Raw genomic sequence first — 17,055 nt, 5'->3', positions numbered from 1 at the left:
AAAGTGGGTGGGGGCAGGGGGTGGAGCTCATACTAACGTAATCACCAGATTTCAATCATGGGCTCTTCAGGGTCCTCACCAGGAAGCCTCTTCAAAAAATATGAAACAGTTTCCCGGAAGAACATCTACTAGAAAAAAATCTCCACTCCACTGGCACCAGCCCCTGATTACACACCGCTTCTCTATGATTGACTGCTCTTAAGGGTCCCCAGGGTCTCAAGCCTAATGAAGGGGCTGGAGCGAGTTCCTCCAAGTTCTGCCCCCTCCCACTGCCTACTTGATAATTTCCATATTCAAAAGAAACCAGAGGAGCATTCAGAGGAACTCAAGTGCCAGTAAATACCTCAAGGACATTTTGAAGATACATGACTGGTGACTGACCACAGTGGACGCTGTGGTCAGCCGGCAGTGTCTATTGACACGCCTGGTGTCTTAGTGGCTTTGCTGTCACTGTGACGAAATAGCCTGACAGAGCAACCAAGGGTACAGTCCCAGAGTACTGTCCACCATAGTGGGAAGGGAAGGTCAAAGCAACAGGAGCCCAGGGAGGCTGGTCCCAACGCTGTTAATGTATTCAGCTCACTTTCTCCTTTATACTGGGCCAGGATACTAGCCCAGGAATGGTGCAATTAAAGAGGAAGTCTCCCTACAGACCATGACAATTGCAGAGGTCAGATCTCCCTATAGGAAGTGATGTGTTCATAGTGGGCGTGCCTCCCTACAGGAAGTGGTGCAATTAGTGGGCGGGTCTCCATACAGGAAGTAATGCAATTACAGTGGGCCGGTCGCCCTACAAGAAAGGTGTAATCTGGGGGGGGGGGGGCTGGTCTCCCTATCTCAACCTAATCAAGATAATCTTTTTGTTGGTGGCTGTCCTGGAACTCACTCTGTAGACCAGCCTGGCCTAGAACTCAGAGATCCACCTGCCTCTGCCTGGGATTAAAGACCTGCTCAAAATAATCGTCCCAGATGCACCTTTCCCCAGATGAGGGAACCGAGAGCAGACAAGGTACACACAAGCCAGAGAAGCCCTTGTTAATGTTTGAATGTGAAATGGTCCCCACAGGCTCTTGTACTTAAACACTGGGTCCCCAGATGGTGGCACTGTTTCGGTAGGCTGTGGGCCATTCAGGAGACATGGATTTGAGCTGCTGGAGTGTGGGCCTTGAAGCTCAGACTTCTGCCCAAGCTCGTCGCTTCCCAGTCAGCACTCTGTGACAAGGGGTTGCCACATGGCCCTGCCGCCACTCCTCTGCCATGAACTCTCTCACACCGTGAGCCAAAACAAACCCCTTTTCTCTTCATTTGCGTTAGTTGGCTACTCCGTCACCGCAGCAAGGAAAGTGGGCTCACCGGTTTTCCTTACTCAGCACCCACACAGAGCTACCACCCATAGGCTGCAGAAGTCCACCTCCCTGCAAGAGGCGTCCTGGAGGGTGCGCCTTTGAAAAGGACCAGCGGGAACCCTGATGCCCCTTCCCTCTTTCCCGTTCATTCCTCGCCATGACGTAAGCACCATACACTCTTACCAGGATATGTTGCCTGGTCACAGGTGCCAAAGCAACCAGCCAAAGACTGAAACCCCAAAGGTACAGGCCCAAAGGATCCTTTCACTTCCCACACTCCGCAAGCCATCCCGGGTGCTTAATGACGCTAACAGAAAGCTGCCTGACAACAGCCAAGGATCTTACATCCTCAATAAACTCAAGGCAGGGCAGTGGTGGCGTAAGTCTTTAATCCCAGCACTCGGGAGGCAGAGGTAGATGGATATCCATTTGTGAGTTCAAGGCCAGCCTGGTCTACAAGAGGTAGTTCCAGGACCCCTAAGACAAAAGAGAGAAATGAGAAAACCTTCGAAACAGCCTGAGCTCCAGTGCTCTTGGGCACTCAGGGCCAGGGTGGGGAAGCCTGGCCTTCGAAGCTCGAGCCCACATATGTCAGGGGTCCCCAGGCCTGTTCTTAAAAGGTCACGTGGGAAAAAGTTCAGGCTCTGGGAAGTCACATTGTTCCCGTTCCAAGCATTCTAATGTCTGACTGAAGCACGGGGGGGGGGGGGGGGGGGGGGGGGTGAGCGGCTGGTTCCCCTAAGCTTTGTTTACACCCAGAGTTCACAGTTTCCAGGCCCTCGCTTAGGAGGCCACACAGACAGCATAAGACTCTGATCTCCATGAAAGAGAAGGCATGGGTGAACAGGTTGAGTCTGCTTTCATCCCAAAATCTCAACAGAGCTCAGCTTTCCAGCCGGGGCTACAAACACTGGGCAAGCCATCTTAAGAGCCCGGAGCGTGCGATTTTAATATATCACAGAGCAGAGGAATGCACTCGAACCCACGAACTCAAGATGAAGCGATAGAAAACTATCCTTTTCGGCCTCCACAGGCTGGAGTGCCTGGTTACATGGCCATGTTGGATGAGGCGGTTTCTCAGATCTGTCATGACTGACTACATAATCCTGTGTGCTGTGCATGCGTCACAAGACCCCGGCTCGCCCAGTAGCACCCTCCCCTGCCCCGAAGGGTCTCCCAGTGCTTCTCTAAGAGATGCTGAAGGAGCAGGATGCCCACTGACTGAAATCACTAGTGGAAAATACTAGCAGATGTGGCTTCAGCATCAGCACCCAACTGCCCCAACACAGGGGAGGCGAGCAAAATCAGAAATGCAGTCTAAGTCAGCTGAGCCATGACATCCAGAGGCCCTGGTCACCCTGCCTGCATCAGCTGCTCCGCCGTGTCTTACGACATCAGTGGTATAAAATCAATCCAGTCGGCTAGTGGTGTAGCTCACTGGCACAGCATAAGCACGCCACGGGGGAGAGCGAAGAGGAGACACCAGATTCAGAACCATCGCCCTATGCGTCTATTATCATGATTTTAAACAAATTACCTTATTGAATTTAAACACAACGGCCCCTAAGCACTGCACCTACTCTGCCTGAAGGACAGGTCAGCTCAGAGGACAAGAACAGAGCTAAGTCCCTGGAACCAGTCATGCCTGAAGGAAGCATCCTTGGATTTCTGTCCCATGAGTCAACATAATTCCCTTCTGAACTGAATCCGTCCCCTGTAGTGAGAAGCCGGACTTAAGTCTGGTCTCCAGGTTACAACCACGCAATGGGTCAGTCTTATGCAGACTATGGTTTTCTGCAGCCTCTGCCTACATCGTCTGCCTCCAGCATCCCGGCTTCCTCGACAGGGGAGATGTGGAGACCGAGTCCCCCGACTTACACTTCTGGACAAAGCTGCTCACGTGCTTCATCTTCATCAGGGCGGGCTGGCTGCACTCTTCAAAGAGAACAAAGAGGCCGTCTAAGATCCCTTCCCGGGAAAGAGCAGACTGCTGCTGTTGAATCATGATGGGCGGTTTCCCCTACAAATGGCAAACAGCAGATGGAGATTCTGTCAATAACGAAAAGCTCTGATCAATAACATCCACGCAGAGTAAATCATGAGCGCCCGGATCAACTACCTGCTCACAGCACACCGGCAACAATTCTGGGCCCATTAAGTGATGATTTGCACGGGTCCACTGTGCAGGGTTTTTCACCTGCGTCTGGGGAAAAGGCTCAACGAGAGAACCGTCCCTATAAATGGCCATTCCTGCCTGGAGTCTGAGCTTCATGGGAACAGTTACTGTGGACCCCGCGAGTTTTGAGATGACACCGTATCTCCTCAACAGGAAACAGTGATTGACACCCCTTCCCCATGTGGCTGGACGCCAGCCAACACAACTTCAGCCTCTTTTCATTCTTCTCAAGTAGCAGAAACGGATGCCTACCGTGAAGCCGCATTTATTCATGATCTGTGGGATCAGTTACAGATTGGCAGACTGTGTCTAGCCCACAAACATGTTTTGTTTGGCTTGAAGTATTTAAAATAATTTGAATTATCTGCCAATATTTTTAAAATTTTTAGATCAGATTTTATACACACACGCGCGCGCACGCACACACACACGCACGGGCGCGCACACACACACACACACACACATCCCAGAATGTCTGTGTTTTCCTGAAGCGCCAGTGGATCTGGCAATATTGCCCTGTTCTGACTGGTAACACAGCAGGAGCTGAGTGATGTCGCCCTCTTGGTGGGTGCTAAAGTCACTGTAGATTTGACTCGAGGTCTCCTGTCTGGCCAGCTTGAATCATTTATGCCCACTGTCTGGCCTCTTAAGACCTGAGCTGGCAACCCCTGGTTTAGAGCAATGATTCCCATGAGAGGCCATGGATTATGGGGCGATCTCTGTGTAAAAACAGCTAAAGGAGGGAGGCACAGAAAGGAGATTTTTAAGAGTTCAGGGGCTAGGGTGATAGCTCGATTGGTAAAGTACCATCACACAAGAATAAAGACCTGAGTTCGGATCCCCAGAACCCATGTAAAATATCTGGGCATAGTGGCAAGTGCCTGCCACTGGGGGATGGGACATGGATTCCTGAAGTTTACTGGCCAGCTCATCCAGTGGAACTGATGAGCAGTGAGAGATCCTATCTCAAAATGTTACAGTGGAGATCAGCCAAGGAAATCTACCCAATGTCTACGGCTGCATACACCCCCCACCACACACACACACACCAAGGAAATCCACCCAATGCCTATGGCTGCATACACCACACACACACACACCTAGGAAATACACCCAATGTCTACGGCTGCCTATACACACACACACACACACCAAGGATATCCACCCAATGTCTATGACTGGCCTACATACACATACACACACACACAATTTCAATGCATCGTCATGCCTACAATCCTAGCATGTGAGAGGCTGAGGCAGGAGGATTATGAGTTCAAAAGAAGGTGAATAACTCTTTCTCAAAAAAAAAAAAAAAAAAAAGAGGGGGGAGAGCCACTACCGGTTCCTGGCATGTGCCACATGTCCCCTCAGAATCTGCCATCCATTTGCCCAGGTGCCGACCCCGAGACTCACTTTAAACAGCAGAGCGGCACAAATGGCAGTGCGCTGGCTCAGGGCACAGCTTCCAGAAACCAAACCTTAGTTCTTTTTTGGGAAGGAAGTTGCCATGCACAGAAGGTTAGGCGACATTTAGGGTTTGGCACCAAAAAAGGCCCATGCCTGAACTATAAACAGTTCTGTTGGAAGGTAGTCAGGCCCACTCCTTTACGCTGAGTGCACAACAAATTTGGTGCCACAATGGCAAAGCTGAAGAGCTGCCTCCAGTGACTCACATGATGGAAAGAAAACCTTTTATCGTTTGGAGGAGGGGGTAAAAAAGAAGTCCAAGATAGCCTAGGTAAATGAATAAGTAGATAAATACATGGAGAGGCCACATGACGGCGGGGTAAGGGCTCAGGCTTGCCATGAAGCCTAATGACTTCAGTTTGGTGCCTGGAATCCATGTAAAAAGCCAGATATAGGGGAACATCTACAGCCCTAGCAATCCTCCTGGAAAGTGGGAGGTGGAGGCAGGAGAGTCGGCAGAAGTCTGTAGGTCAGCAAGCCAGGAATATACTCTCGGCAGAACAAGAGAGACTCTGCCTCAAAACACAGGGAGACGACTCCTCCAGACTCCTCTAAGTTACACCGTGATACCCATGCACAACAGCACGCACACACACATGCGCCCAAGAATAAATAATTCTATTTAAAAATAAGGGCAGTGGTGGTGCACACCTTTAATCCCAGGACTCAGGAGGCAGAGGGATCTATGTGAGTTCAAAGCCAGCCTGGTCTATAAGAGCTAGTTCCAGGACAGGCTCCAAAGCTACAGAGAAACCCTATCTTGAAAAACAAGAAACAAAAAATAAAAAAAAAAAAAGAAAAGAAAACAAACAAACGAAACTGCCAGCCTCAATAAGGTGATGGGACAGAGGTAGTTGATCCCAGGGGAAGCCTTATCCTCTCTGAGCAGCAGATGAGGATGGGGTGGGAGGAAGGTGGGGGGAATGGGCTTGGTTTGAAAATAAATAAACTTATTTAAAAAAATAAAATAAAATAAATAAGCAAGGTTGCCTTAGTGAGTAGTCAGTGCCTAGATTCTACTGACCCAGGTGTAATCTCAGTGGATTGTGGACTGAGTAACCACAGCCGATGTCACGGGAAAAGCAAAGCCACCCACTGAAGGACAGCCAACCTGCTGGGGTTTGTCGTCTGTTTGCTTGCTTGCTTGTTTGTTTGTTTGTTTGTTTGTTTTTGTTTTGAAACAAGGTCTCCTAGCGTAGTACTGGCCGGCCTTAACCACACAGAGATCCACCAGCCTCTACCTCCCAAGAGCTGGGATTAAAGGCCTGCACCACCGTGCCTGCTGGAAAATCTGCAAAGTCCTAGGAAAAGACATCACTACACCTTTAAACTGTAGGGCCTGTTACACAACACTGGGCAGCATAAAAGAGCAGCTGCATTTGAATCACTAGAGAATCACAGAAGAACAGATTCTTTGGCCCTATTACCAACCTCCCGAATTAAAATTTTCTAGACTGCAGTTTAGAACTGATTTTAATAAATTCTCCAGGAGACCCAGTCAAGTTGGGAAGTGCTGGGCCTTCCTGGGCCTTCCTGGGTGACCCTTCACCTGAGAGTTAAACCCAAGTAGACGAGGGGTTCCCCGAGACTCAAGGAGGCTTAAGCCCCATCCTACCTTCTCCAAAAGCTCAGGAGACACAAACTTGGAAATGGCCCTTTGTTCTGAAGCTTTTTCCTCCTCTCTCCATGTTTCTTAAAATGCTCTTTCTTCAGGAAATGAAAAGACCAGAAAGTAATGGCTTTTTCATTTTTTCATTTGTTTTCTACATCCTTGCTTGGCAGAATAAAAAGCTGGCAAAGCCCTGGCCGCCTGGTGATTTGTGAGATTTCTGTGGCTCTGGAAGTCTGCCAAGCACCGAAACAGAAGTGCCCTGTGTAGGAGGGAGCCACACCGTCTGAGACCTCGTCTAAAGGACATACCTTAATAGAAAACAAACCAGCCACTGTATCTAACCGTCATGGTGGCAGCCGCAGCAGGCACAGGAGGCTCATGTCTGGTGTACCCAGACACTTGGCCACAACCTTTCCTGGGACAGGAGGCACTCATTGCTACTGTCTGCATGTGGTTTACCCTCCAAGGGTTCATGGGCTGCAAGCTTGGACCTCAGTGTCAAAGTGGTGGAAGCGTTAAAAGGTGGGGTGAGACCCTGTAGGAGGTTCTCTAGTCTTCAAGATGGGGTGAGACACTTATCTGCTCTCCAAGATACAAAATGCTTTTCTTAACGTCGGGAGCTGGGAGCAGGATGTTAGAAAGGGAGTAGGCCTGGTCTTTTACTTCCTATCTTGCCCACGTGATTTCTGCACGTGCCCATTTCTGCACGTGCCCCTGCCAGTTCAGAGCCAAGCAGAAGCCAGCAGCATGCATACTCTTGAGTCTACAGGACTGTTAACTATGTAGCCTCTTTTGTTTATAGAGTACAAACCCTTGGGTACATTGTTATAGCAAAAAAAAAAAAAAAAAAAAAAAAAAACTGGGCGGTGGTGGCGCACGCCTTTAATCCCAGCACTTAGGAGGCAGAGGCAGGCGGATCTCTGTGAGTTCGAGACCAGCCTGGTCTACAAGAGCTAGTTCCAGGACAGGCTCCAAAGCCACAGAGAAACCCTGTCTCGAAAAACAAAACAAAACAAAACAAAAAAAAAACAATCAACTAAAGATCAACTAAAGTCACTCAGCATTAAAAAGAGATGCAATGAACGTGTCCTGGTTTGCTTTCTACCACTGTGACAAACACCCCGAACAAAAGCAAGATGGGCAGGAAAGGGCGTCTTTCAGCTTACTGCCCATCACAGAGGCAAGTCAGAGAACTGGAGGGAGAAACTGAATCAGAAACCATGGAAGAACCCTGCTTACTGGCAAGCTAGCTCCTGGGGGCTTGCTTGCTCTGACCCTCCCACATCAATCGCTAGTCAAGAAAACGCCTCACAAGCTTGCCTACAGTAGACCAAGCTGATGAAGCATTTTTTCAGTTGAGGTTCCTTCTCCCTAGATGGATGACTCTAGTGTGTCAAATTGACAAAAAAAAAAAAAAAAAAAAAAAAAAAAATTGGCACAAGGTTTTACCCAGAATCCTTCCCATAAGACATTTAAACATAAAACATGGTGGAGCAACTCTGTCTGACACACACTAGTAATGTGTCTTGGAAATCAGACAGTCCCAATGTCACCTGAGTGTCTCACAAGCTGCGTCACTTTGGACCAGCCCCACGTTCCTCCTGTTCACACTGTAAATAACAGTTCTTACCGTTTGTTATGAGGCTGAATCGAGAACCGTAACTGTGACAACATTTATTAATCGGCATTAAGCCCTTTTTTTAAATTTTTATTTTATGTGTGCAGTTGTTTTTCCTGCATGTTTGGTGCCCTCGGACGCTAGAAGAGGGGATCAGATCCCCTGGCACTGGGGTTACAGCCAGCTGTGAGCGGCCATGTGGGAGCTGGGAACTGAACTGGGGTCCTCTGGAAGAGAGATGGCTGAGCCGTCTCTCCAGCCCCAGGGCACAGCCCTTAACAAATGAGGACCTGTTTTGCTTTTAGTTGGGCATCTGTTTTAAGTAAAGGGTCCTGTATGGGACAACATTCAGACACTGAGGTCACAGAGCACTCATCTGTGAGAACTGTCTCATGATTTCAAACAGGAGCATTTCCACGGAACACCCCAAGTTACCAAGCTGTTCCCACTGTTTCCACGTCCCCCCCTCTGCGGGGGGGGGGGGAATTGCGGGGGGGGGGATGTCAGCAAGAATATTACCAGCCATCATGCAGACATCCCATGTAAGTATTGGTAAGTACATGAGATCATCATGACTGTGACCACAGTATGTGCGATGACCCATGTTGCCAATGAACACAATTTAGAGCGGCTTTCCGCACACACCCGTGAGGGGTTATCTAGATTGCATTCACTGAACGTGAAGACCCATCTCAGCTGTGGGCTGGACAAGACTGTTCTCCAAGCAAGGGACCCTGGACTGTGTAAACACAGGACAGAGATTTAGCAACACCAGCATGACTGCCAATGGTGTCACGTGACCGGCTCCCTGCCCTGATGGACTGTCGTGGGCCCAAAGGCTTCTGTCAGAGCATCCTGCCACAGACACACAAAGAGAAACTGAGACATGATGCTACAATTAGTATTAACGACAAATACCGGGCTAGAGGACACCTCGGTAATTCAGAGCATGAACAGCTCTTGCAGGGGATGAGTTTGGTGGCCAGCAGTCACCTCAGGCAGCTGACCCCAGCGCCAGGGGACTCAATGCCCTCTTACAGACACCAGGCACCTCCATTCACACATGCATAGCACATTCTGAGGTATATAATTAAAATAAGATGTTTTTTTTTTTTTGGAGACAGGATCTAACTATGCAACCCTGAATGACAAGAACCTCATTATGCAGCCCTTTCTGGCCTTGAACTCACAGAGATCTGCCTGCCTCTGCCTCGGAGTGCTGGGACTAAAGGCATGCACCATCAAGCCTAGCCCAATCTTTTAAATCTTTTTTTAAAAAAAAGAATTAGCATTCTTACGGTTTTTTTTTCTTTTGTTTTAAGACAGGATCTTACTACTTTGCTCAGGTTGACCTCAAACCCACTAAGTAGCCCAGGATAGCCTCAAGTCTCATTTATAAAGGACTTGCCAGCACAAAAAACTTCATATGGACCATCTCACTAATCCATCAATAACCCTGTGGGAAAGGCACCATGGCTCCTGCTATAAGAGTAGATTTGAGCCTGGTGTGATAGCACATTTACGACCCAGTACTATGGAGGCTGCAGCTGGAGGACACAGCAGGGTACAGAGTCACTACAGCACTCAGAAGGCCAAGGTGAAGGTAAGTGTTAGGCATGGAGGTACATTTTCCAGCATAGGAAAATGAAGGCAGCAGGATTGTGAGTTAGAAGTAAACCTGGGGTTGGAGGTTCTAGGCCAGGCCAGCCTGAGCTACATAGCGAGACCCTGTTTTGAAAACAGGGAAGAGGTGACTCGGGAGATAGTTAAAAGCATTTTTTAGACAAGCCTGATAACCTGAGTTTGGATATCCAGAGCCCACCTAAAAGCCAGATACGGTAGCGGTAGCGTAAGAACCTCTAATCCTAAATGCCCCTATAGGGAATAGAATCTGAGACTAGAGAATCACAAGTTCAGGAGACAGCTAGCCTTGAAAACACAACATTGAACAAGAGAAAACTCAGTCAAAAAAAAAAAAAAAACAGGATGAGACCAACCTGGTCTACAGAGTGAGTTCCAGGACAGCCAGGGTTACACAGAAAAACCCTATTTCAAAAAAAGGTTATCCTTGGTCCTCCACTCGAGTGCCATGGTGCACGAACACAAACGCTCAAGAACACGCACACATACCCCTACACGTCCTACACGCATTCATCACAAACACACATGGAGTTGAGGCTAACCTGTGCCACATAAGAAGACTCCGCTCTGAAAAAATAAATAAATAAATCGGAAGTAAAAAGCAGATTCAAATTAATTTACCAAAGCAACACAAAGCATGCCAGACTATAGGACTATAGCTTTAGGACGTCCATCTTCACCACTCCCTGTTTGTCCTAACTTGTGAGTCGACAAGCCAAGCAAGGACCCATTTCACCAGAGTCCCCCATACATCAGAAACAAACAGGTTAGGAGACTGCTCAGAAACAATTTCAGGACATCTGCCTTTATAGGATGAAGGAAATGTTAGGTGCCTCACAAGGGATGTGGTTACACAGGCATGGTATTTAATCTAAACAGCAGATGGACAGCCACCAAGTGTGGTGACACACGCCTTTAATCCTAGCACTCAGGAGACACAGGCAGGTGGACCTCTGTGAGTTCGAGGCCAGCCCGGTGCACATAGAAAATTGCAGGACAGCTAGAGCTATGTAATAAAAAGAATTTATCTTTAAAAAAAAAAAAAGAAAAAGAAAAACCAGACAGTCTGTACGAAAGAAGTTTGTGTCTACACTGGGGGGGGTCCCAGCACCCACATCGGCCTCTCACAAACACCCGTAACTCATGCTCCAAGGGATCTGAAGCCTATCGCTGGCCTCTCTCTCTCTCTGGGTACCCAGACACCACACACACACACACACGCACGCACGCACGCACGCACGCACGCACACACGCACGCTTAAGAAGTCCCTTTGTTCTTTTCTTTCTTTAACTGAAAGGACGAGGTTTAGAAGTGTGAGAGATGAGGCGTCTCAAGGGCAGGTCCAGCCGTGGAAGAACCGTCGGCACAGCGGCACCTTTGTCCAGCTCAGTCCGGTCATGTAAAACAACAAATGGGATTCCCCCAAGAATATCAGTCTCATACAATCAGAGGCGATAACCGTAACAGCCGAGGGTGCGCATCATTGGCAGGCAGCCTCCTACCTGGAAGAAGGCATTTAGCCTGGAGGCCCGACTGGCAATGGGCTCGTAGGTACTGGCATCCAGTGGGTTCCGCACTCCATACTTGAACTTCAGCATCTCTCCGCCGACGCCGAAGGACACTGGGGAAAGTCACGTGTGTACTGACATTAGATTAGGGCAGGAAGGGCTTGACAGGATCCTATCTCCCTAAACACATCAGGAGGAGGGCGCTTCCAGCCGCCGCAGCCCTGGGCAGGCACATGGTGCATACATACATGCAGGCAAAATACTCATACACATAAAGAATAGAAATAAATCATTTGTAAAAGCACTGACAGCCATTGTTGGACTAGCCAGACTACAGCCTGTAAGCCACTCCAACAAGTACAGACTTGTTTTTTCATTCTGTCAGCTGTGCTCCTCTAGTGAACCCTGCCTACTACAAATACCTTATACCTCATATGCTAACTTTAGAAATTAAAAAAGGTATATAAACAGTGATATTCATAAATTACAAAATAAAAACTCTGTCTAAAATAGAAGCAATGTGTGGAACCAAGGCCTGAAGGGGATGGCCAGCGAGCCCTACAGATTATCTGGGAAAAGAACAGCGCATTGTCCCTGGAGGGTACAGAGGTCACTGCTCCTGAGGAAGGACATCTGGCCTGTCACAGCAGAAAGCCCAGAGGGCCACACAGGGAGGAAGACAAGAAGACAAGAAGGAGGCACCAGTTTAGACGTGGAAGAGGATGAAGGAACTGGAACAGAGAGGTTAAGTGAGTCAAGATCACACAGATAAAGGGAAGTGCCCGCAAGAACAACACAGGTAAGGCTTGCAGGAGGCACAGGCTACAGGGGACTCAGTCCTCTTTAAGGAGCCCCTGGATGCGGGGCAGCACAGCCCGGGCTCCCCTCCACAGGCTTCCCCCAGCACACCCAGGGCTGCACCCACACACCCAGGGCTGCACTCACTGACCCAGGGCTGCATCAACAGATCCAGAGCTGAATCCAAAAACCCCAGAGCTGTACCGACATATCCAGGGCTGCCCCCATAAACCCCGGGGTTACACCCACAGACCCAGGGCTGAGCCCATAGACTCCGGAGCTGAACCCATAGACTCCGGAGCTGCACTCACGGGCCTAGGTTGAATCCACAGACCCTGGGGCTACCTCAGCACACCTCGGGACTGGAGCCCCAGCAGACCCTCATGGGCCCCTGAGATCCTGAGGCTCCCAGCCGCAGGAGGCAAAGTGGGCATCAGTATGGACCGGGCCATCCGGGAAGACCAGGGAAAGGGGACTCCCCTCCCGACCCTTTCCACACACACACCCCCAGACACACACACACTTACACACTACACGACCCGAACTCACATGCTGCAGACCCCCGCTTACACTCGCCGCGCTCCGCCCAGAGCCTCCCGCCCCAGCGTTTGAGGAAAACGGCGTGGGCGGGTCTCAGACGTGCCTAAACCAATCAGCGCTCGCCATCGCTGATTGACAGCAGGGGGTCTCCGCCAGGACCCGCCCTGTTCTTGGAGGGCTGGAGGAAGTGAAATAAGAAAACCAATCAGATCTTTTCTTGCTTTGACTGGTGACCAATAGGAAGAGGGCAAGGGCGTTCGGGCGAGGCCGGGCTGGGAAGTTTGAAATTGGCGGTTCGCAGGATGCTGTGTTTGGAGTGTGGGGCGGCTCCTGGGGAGCCTGGGGTGCTGTCCTTTGCTGCCTGGGCACTTGCGAGCAGTCTGGCCTCTCTACCTGGACCGCCTGCTCCTGATAGGGATGTAAGAACCAAACTCCAGTCTTCTGCAAGAATGCACTCACTCAGCTGAGCCATCTCTCCTGCCTAAAGTGGGCAGTGCGGTTACTCTGGGGGAACCCGGGGGCTCTGCGGTACAGCTGAGCAGGGAGTGTGAACTCAGTGCAGCCCGCCTGCCTTGTCGCACCTCTGGATTGACCCGCAGCAGAAAGGTGGAGATGTCCCTACAAAGACATTTAAGTCTATTTAAGCCAAGATCATTAAATCGCCCTTTACCTCCAAATGGCAAAGCACAAAGATGTCCGTGTACGGAAAGTGCCCTGTCTGGTTAGCAATGGGGGGGAGGGGGGGGGTGAAAGGTACGCTGAGTCTGTGTACATTCACCCAGGGGGTAGAATGAATTGGCTGAGGGGACAATCTCTGAAAGGGAGTTTGGTATTAGCTAACCCTGAGGCTCTGTACACTCTGTGACTACTAGGGATGGCTTCCCTACATTAATTATGAAACCGAGAAATGCATACGAGAAAGCAAGTTCAAAACGATGTTGTCTGACAGAACAGCAAAAGCTGGAGAGATGGCTCAAGCGACACTACCTGGGGACCGGCCTTTGGTTCCTAGCACCTACTTCAAACCCCCCACAACTTTCTGTAACTGTTTCCAAAGAATCAAATGACCAATTCCGGCTTCTGTGGGCACCTGTACTCACGTCCACTATCCACAGACTCAGACCACGCACACACACACACACGCGCACACACACACACACACACACTTTAGAAGAAAGGGACTATATCACAGATGTAAAATATCGAGACAGCAAAGCCAGGAGGAGAGGCCCTAAAGTTGGAATGGAGGCTTTTCAAGGCACCATAAGAAAGACAGTGACCTATTTCTTGACCTGATGAGAATATGAATGTTGTTTTCTTAATTATACACTTAGATTTTTCTCTGTGCAGGGCTGAAGCGATGGCAGAGCAGTTATGACCCCAGCCCTCTTTCAGAAGACTCAAGTCTGGTTCCCACCATCCATGTCATGTCAGGGGGTTCACAGTCGGCTGTAACTCCAGCTCCAGGAGACCCAACACCCTCCTCTGACCTCCATCAGCATCCACACACGTCTCTCACCTACCTCCATACACACCCACACGAAGCCACATAATTAAAATAATAAGCAAATAGCTAGGCATGGTGGTGGGCACTTTTAATCCCAGCACTTGGGAGGCAGAGGCAGGTGGATCGGATCTTTCAGTTTGAGGCCAGCCTGGTCTACAGAGTGAGTTCCAGGCCAGTCAGGGCTATGCAGAGAAACCCTGTCTCAAATAAACAAACAAAGAAAAAGTATTTGTTTTCCTGTGTGTTAAGAAAAACTGTAGTATCCCATCAAGACTTAATTTTTTTTTTTTTGAAATGGGGTCCTAAAAAGCCCAGGCCAGCCTCAACCCCACTATGTAAGAGAAGCTGGCCTTTAGTTCTGAGCCTTCTGCCTCTACTTTAAGTGATGGGTTTACAGGTGTGTGCTTCTTAAACAAACATTAATACAGGTGTTGCATGGATCAAGCAAAGATTTCTTTCTGAAATTTAAATAGCACTGTAACATCCGACACGATCGTGAAGAGGGCTCTCAAATAGACACTATTTATAGTGCTTCTGCTTTACCAACGGACTTATCTGAAATATAAGAAATTAAGCCTCAGAGGTTGGAGAGATGGCTCAGCGATCAAGAGCATTCAGTGTTCTTTCAAAGAACTAGAGTTTGGTTCCCAGAACCCAGGTCAGGTGACTCACAACAGGCTGTAACTCTAGCTCTAGGGTATCCAATGCCCTTTCCTGACCTCCATAGGCACCTGCACTCACAAGTGCGTGTGCGTGTGCCCACACACATACACAACACACACACGCACACGCCAAAAAATAAATTTTTTTAAATGAAATTAAGCCAAAGCAGGGGTAGCATGTGCGTGCCTGCAACCTCAGCACTTGGTAGGCAAGAGGATTGGGAGTTCAAAGTCACCCTGACTATACACTGAAACTGCGGACAGCCAGCTGAAAAGAAAGAAGCAGGGCGGCGGTGGCACACACCCTTAATCCCAGCACTCGGGAGGCAGAGGCAGGTGGGTCTCTGTGAGTTCAAGACCAGCCTGGTTTACAGGAGCTAGTTCCAAGACAAGCTCCAAAACCACAGAGAAACCCTGTCTCGAAATAAATTAAAATAAATAAATAAATAAATGAATAAATAAATAAATAAGAAAAGAGGGGGTAGGGGGAGAGAGAAAAAGGAACACACACTAGTAGGTTAGGATTTGAACTGGGCTCTACCATTCTGAATTCCTTTGTTTGTTTGTTTGTTTGAAGACAGGCTTCTTCTGTCCTGGAACTTGCTTTGTAGACCAGGTTGGCCTTGAACACAGAGAAGTGCCTGCCTCTGCCTTGTGAGTGCTGGGACTAAAGGTGTGCACCACCACTGTCCCGTTCTAAAGCCCATTTTTCATAACTACCAAATTGTAGTGACTTCTATTTTTGCCTATCTCAGCACCTAGCACAGGATAGATATTTATAAGCATGCTCAACACAGTGGTAAAAAACAATGACATCTTGAAATTTGCATGCAAATGGATGGATCTAGAAAAAAACATATTGAGAGAGGTAACCCAGACCCAGAAAGACAAATATAATATGTACTCACTCATAAGTGACTTCTAGACATAAAGCAAAAAAAAATTAAAAATCTATAGTCCACAACCCCCGACAACCTAGACAACAAATAGGACCCTAACAGAGACACACAGAGATCTACATCAGAAGGAGAAAAAGACAAGACCCGAGTTAATTGGGAGTGTGGGAGTCATCGGAGAGGGTAAAGGGAGGGGGAGGGAGGGAGGGAGGGGAGCAGAGAAAAAATGTATAGCTCAATAAAAATCTTAAAAAAAAAAAGTATGTTAAAACTGAAAGACAGACTCCACACTTGTTTGATAACAATTTGGCTTTCTCACATAGATAAACCTAAAGCTTGGTATGTACATTGGGACCACCAGAGGAGATTTTAAAACTACTAACCCATGGGTCAATGAGACAGCTGAGCTTAAGGTGTCCGCAGTCAAGCCTGATGAACTGAGTTCAATCCTTGGGACGCCCCCATGGTGGAATGAGAGAACCAGTTCTCACCAGCTGTCCTCTGATCTCTGTGTGCACTTGCGTGCACACACAAATGTAAACAAAATGTAAAATGTAAACCGAGGAGGATACAGACGCATGACCTCACCCGCTCCCAGCCTTCGTTCACTCTTCTGAACGTGGGGTACTTTTAAAGCTCCCCAAGTGGTTCCAATGTGTGATGTGCAGCCATCCCAAAGACCTGCAGCCAAGAGAGTGGGTACACTGCTAACTAAATAGCAGGTTGTGTTGCGATATTTTTGTGTGTGCAGTACCGAAGACTCAGCTGAGGTGTCCATGCATGCTTAGCATGATGCTCCACCCCAGACTCATCACAAATGAATACCCTGCTAACCTGACTTGAGCACCAGTCTTTAGTATGGAGAGTCCTCCCTGTAGGGAAAACTTGCTCTCGAGCTGGCTCAATCAAAAAAAAAAAAAAAAAAAAAAAAAAAAAAGCCTACATACGGTCACTTTCTTCCCCCTTCTATCCTGGGATCAGCCACGATGAAATCAGCAGAAGGCCATGGTCAGGAAATTTAACATGAAGAAACCAGGAGTCGGGACGACAGCTCAGTGGTGCAGTCAGTGCTTGGCAAATATGTGACAGGTTCTGAGTTTGACCTCGGGCAGCACATTAAAAGATGCCAGGAGTGAGGGCAACTGAGGCAGAGGCAATTGGAGCTCTGAGGAGTCAAGGCCAGCCTGGTCAACAAAACAAGTTCCAGGATGGCCAAGAATAGATAGTGAGACTGTGTCTCAGAAACAAAGAAGGTGTATGTGGTAGGAATGGGCAAAAAGAAG

The 17,055-nt window shown here is 48.7% G+C and overlaps 1 protein-coding gene across 1 annotated transcript in view; it reads right to left on the bottom strand.

Annotated features, from left to right (window-relative positions):
- Nucleotides 1-12,751, bottom strand: part of Cit (citron rho-interacting serine/threonine kinase) — a 176,240-nt gene extending 163,489 nt beyond the window's left edge. The window contains exons 1-3 of the mRNA XM_042055883.1: nt 12,717-12,751; nt 11,364-11,482; nt 3,225-3,366 (exon numbers count right to left, since the gene is read on the bottom strand). Coding sequence (XP_041911817.1) covers nt 3,225-3,366; nt 11,364-11,459 — 238 coding nt within the window. The 5' untranslated portion in view covers nt 11,460-11,482; nt 12,717-12,751. The remainder of the gene's footprint in view (nt 1-3,224; nt 3,367-11,363; nt 11,483-12,716) is intronic.
- Nucleotides 12,752-17,055: the final 4,304 nt, after the last annotated feature.

Source organism: Arvicola amphibius, chromosome 10 (genome assembly GCF_903992535.2).
Source record: "Arvicola amphibius chromosome 10, mArvAmp1.2, whole genome shotgun sequence".
Classification (NCBI taxonomy): Eukaryota; Metazoa; Chordata; class Mammalia; order Rodentia; family Cricetidae; genus Arvicola; species Arvicola amphibius.
The sequence above is the reverse complement of the archived record's forward strand: the minus strand, read 5'-3'. Positions and strand labels throughout refer to the sequence as shown.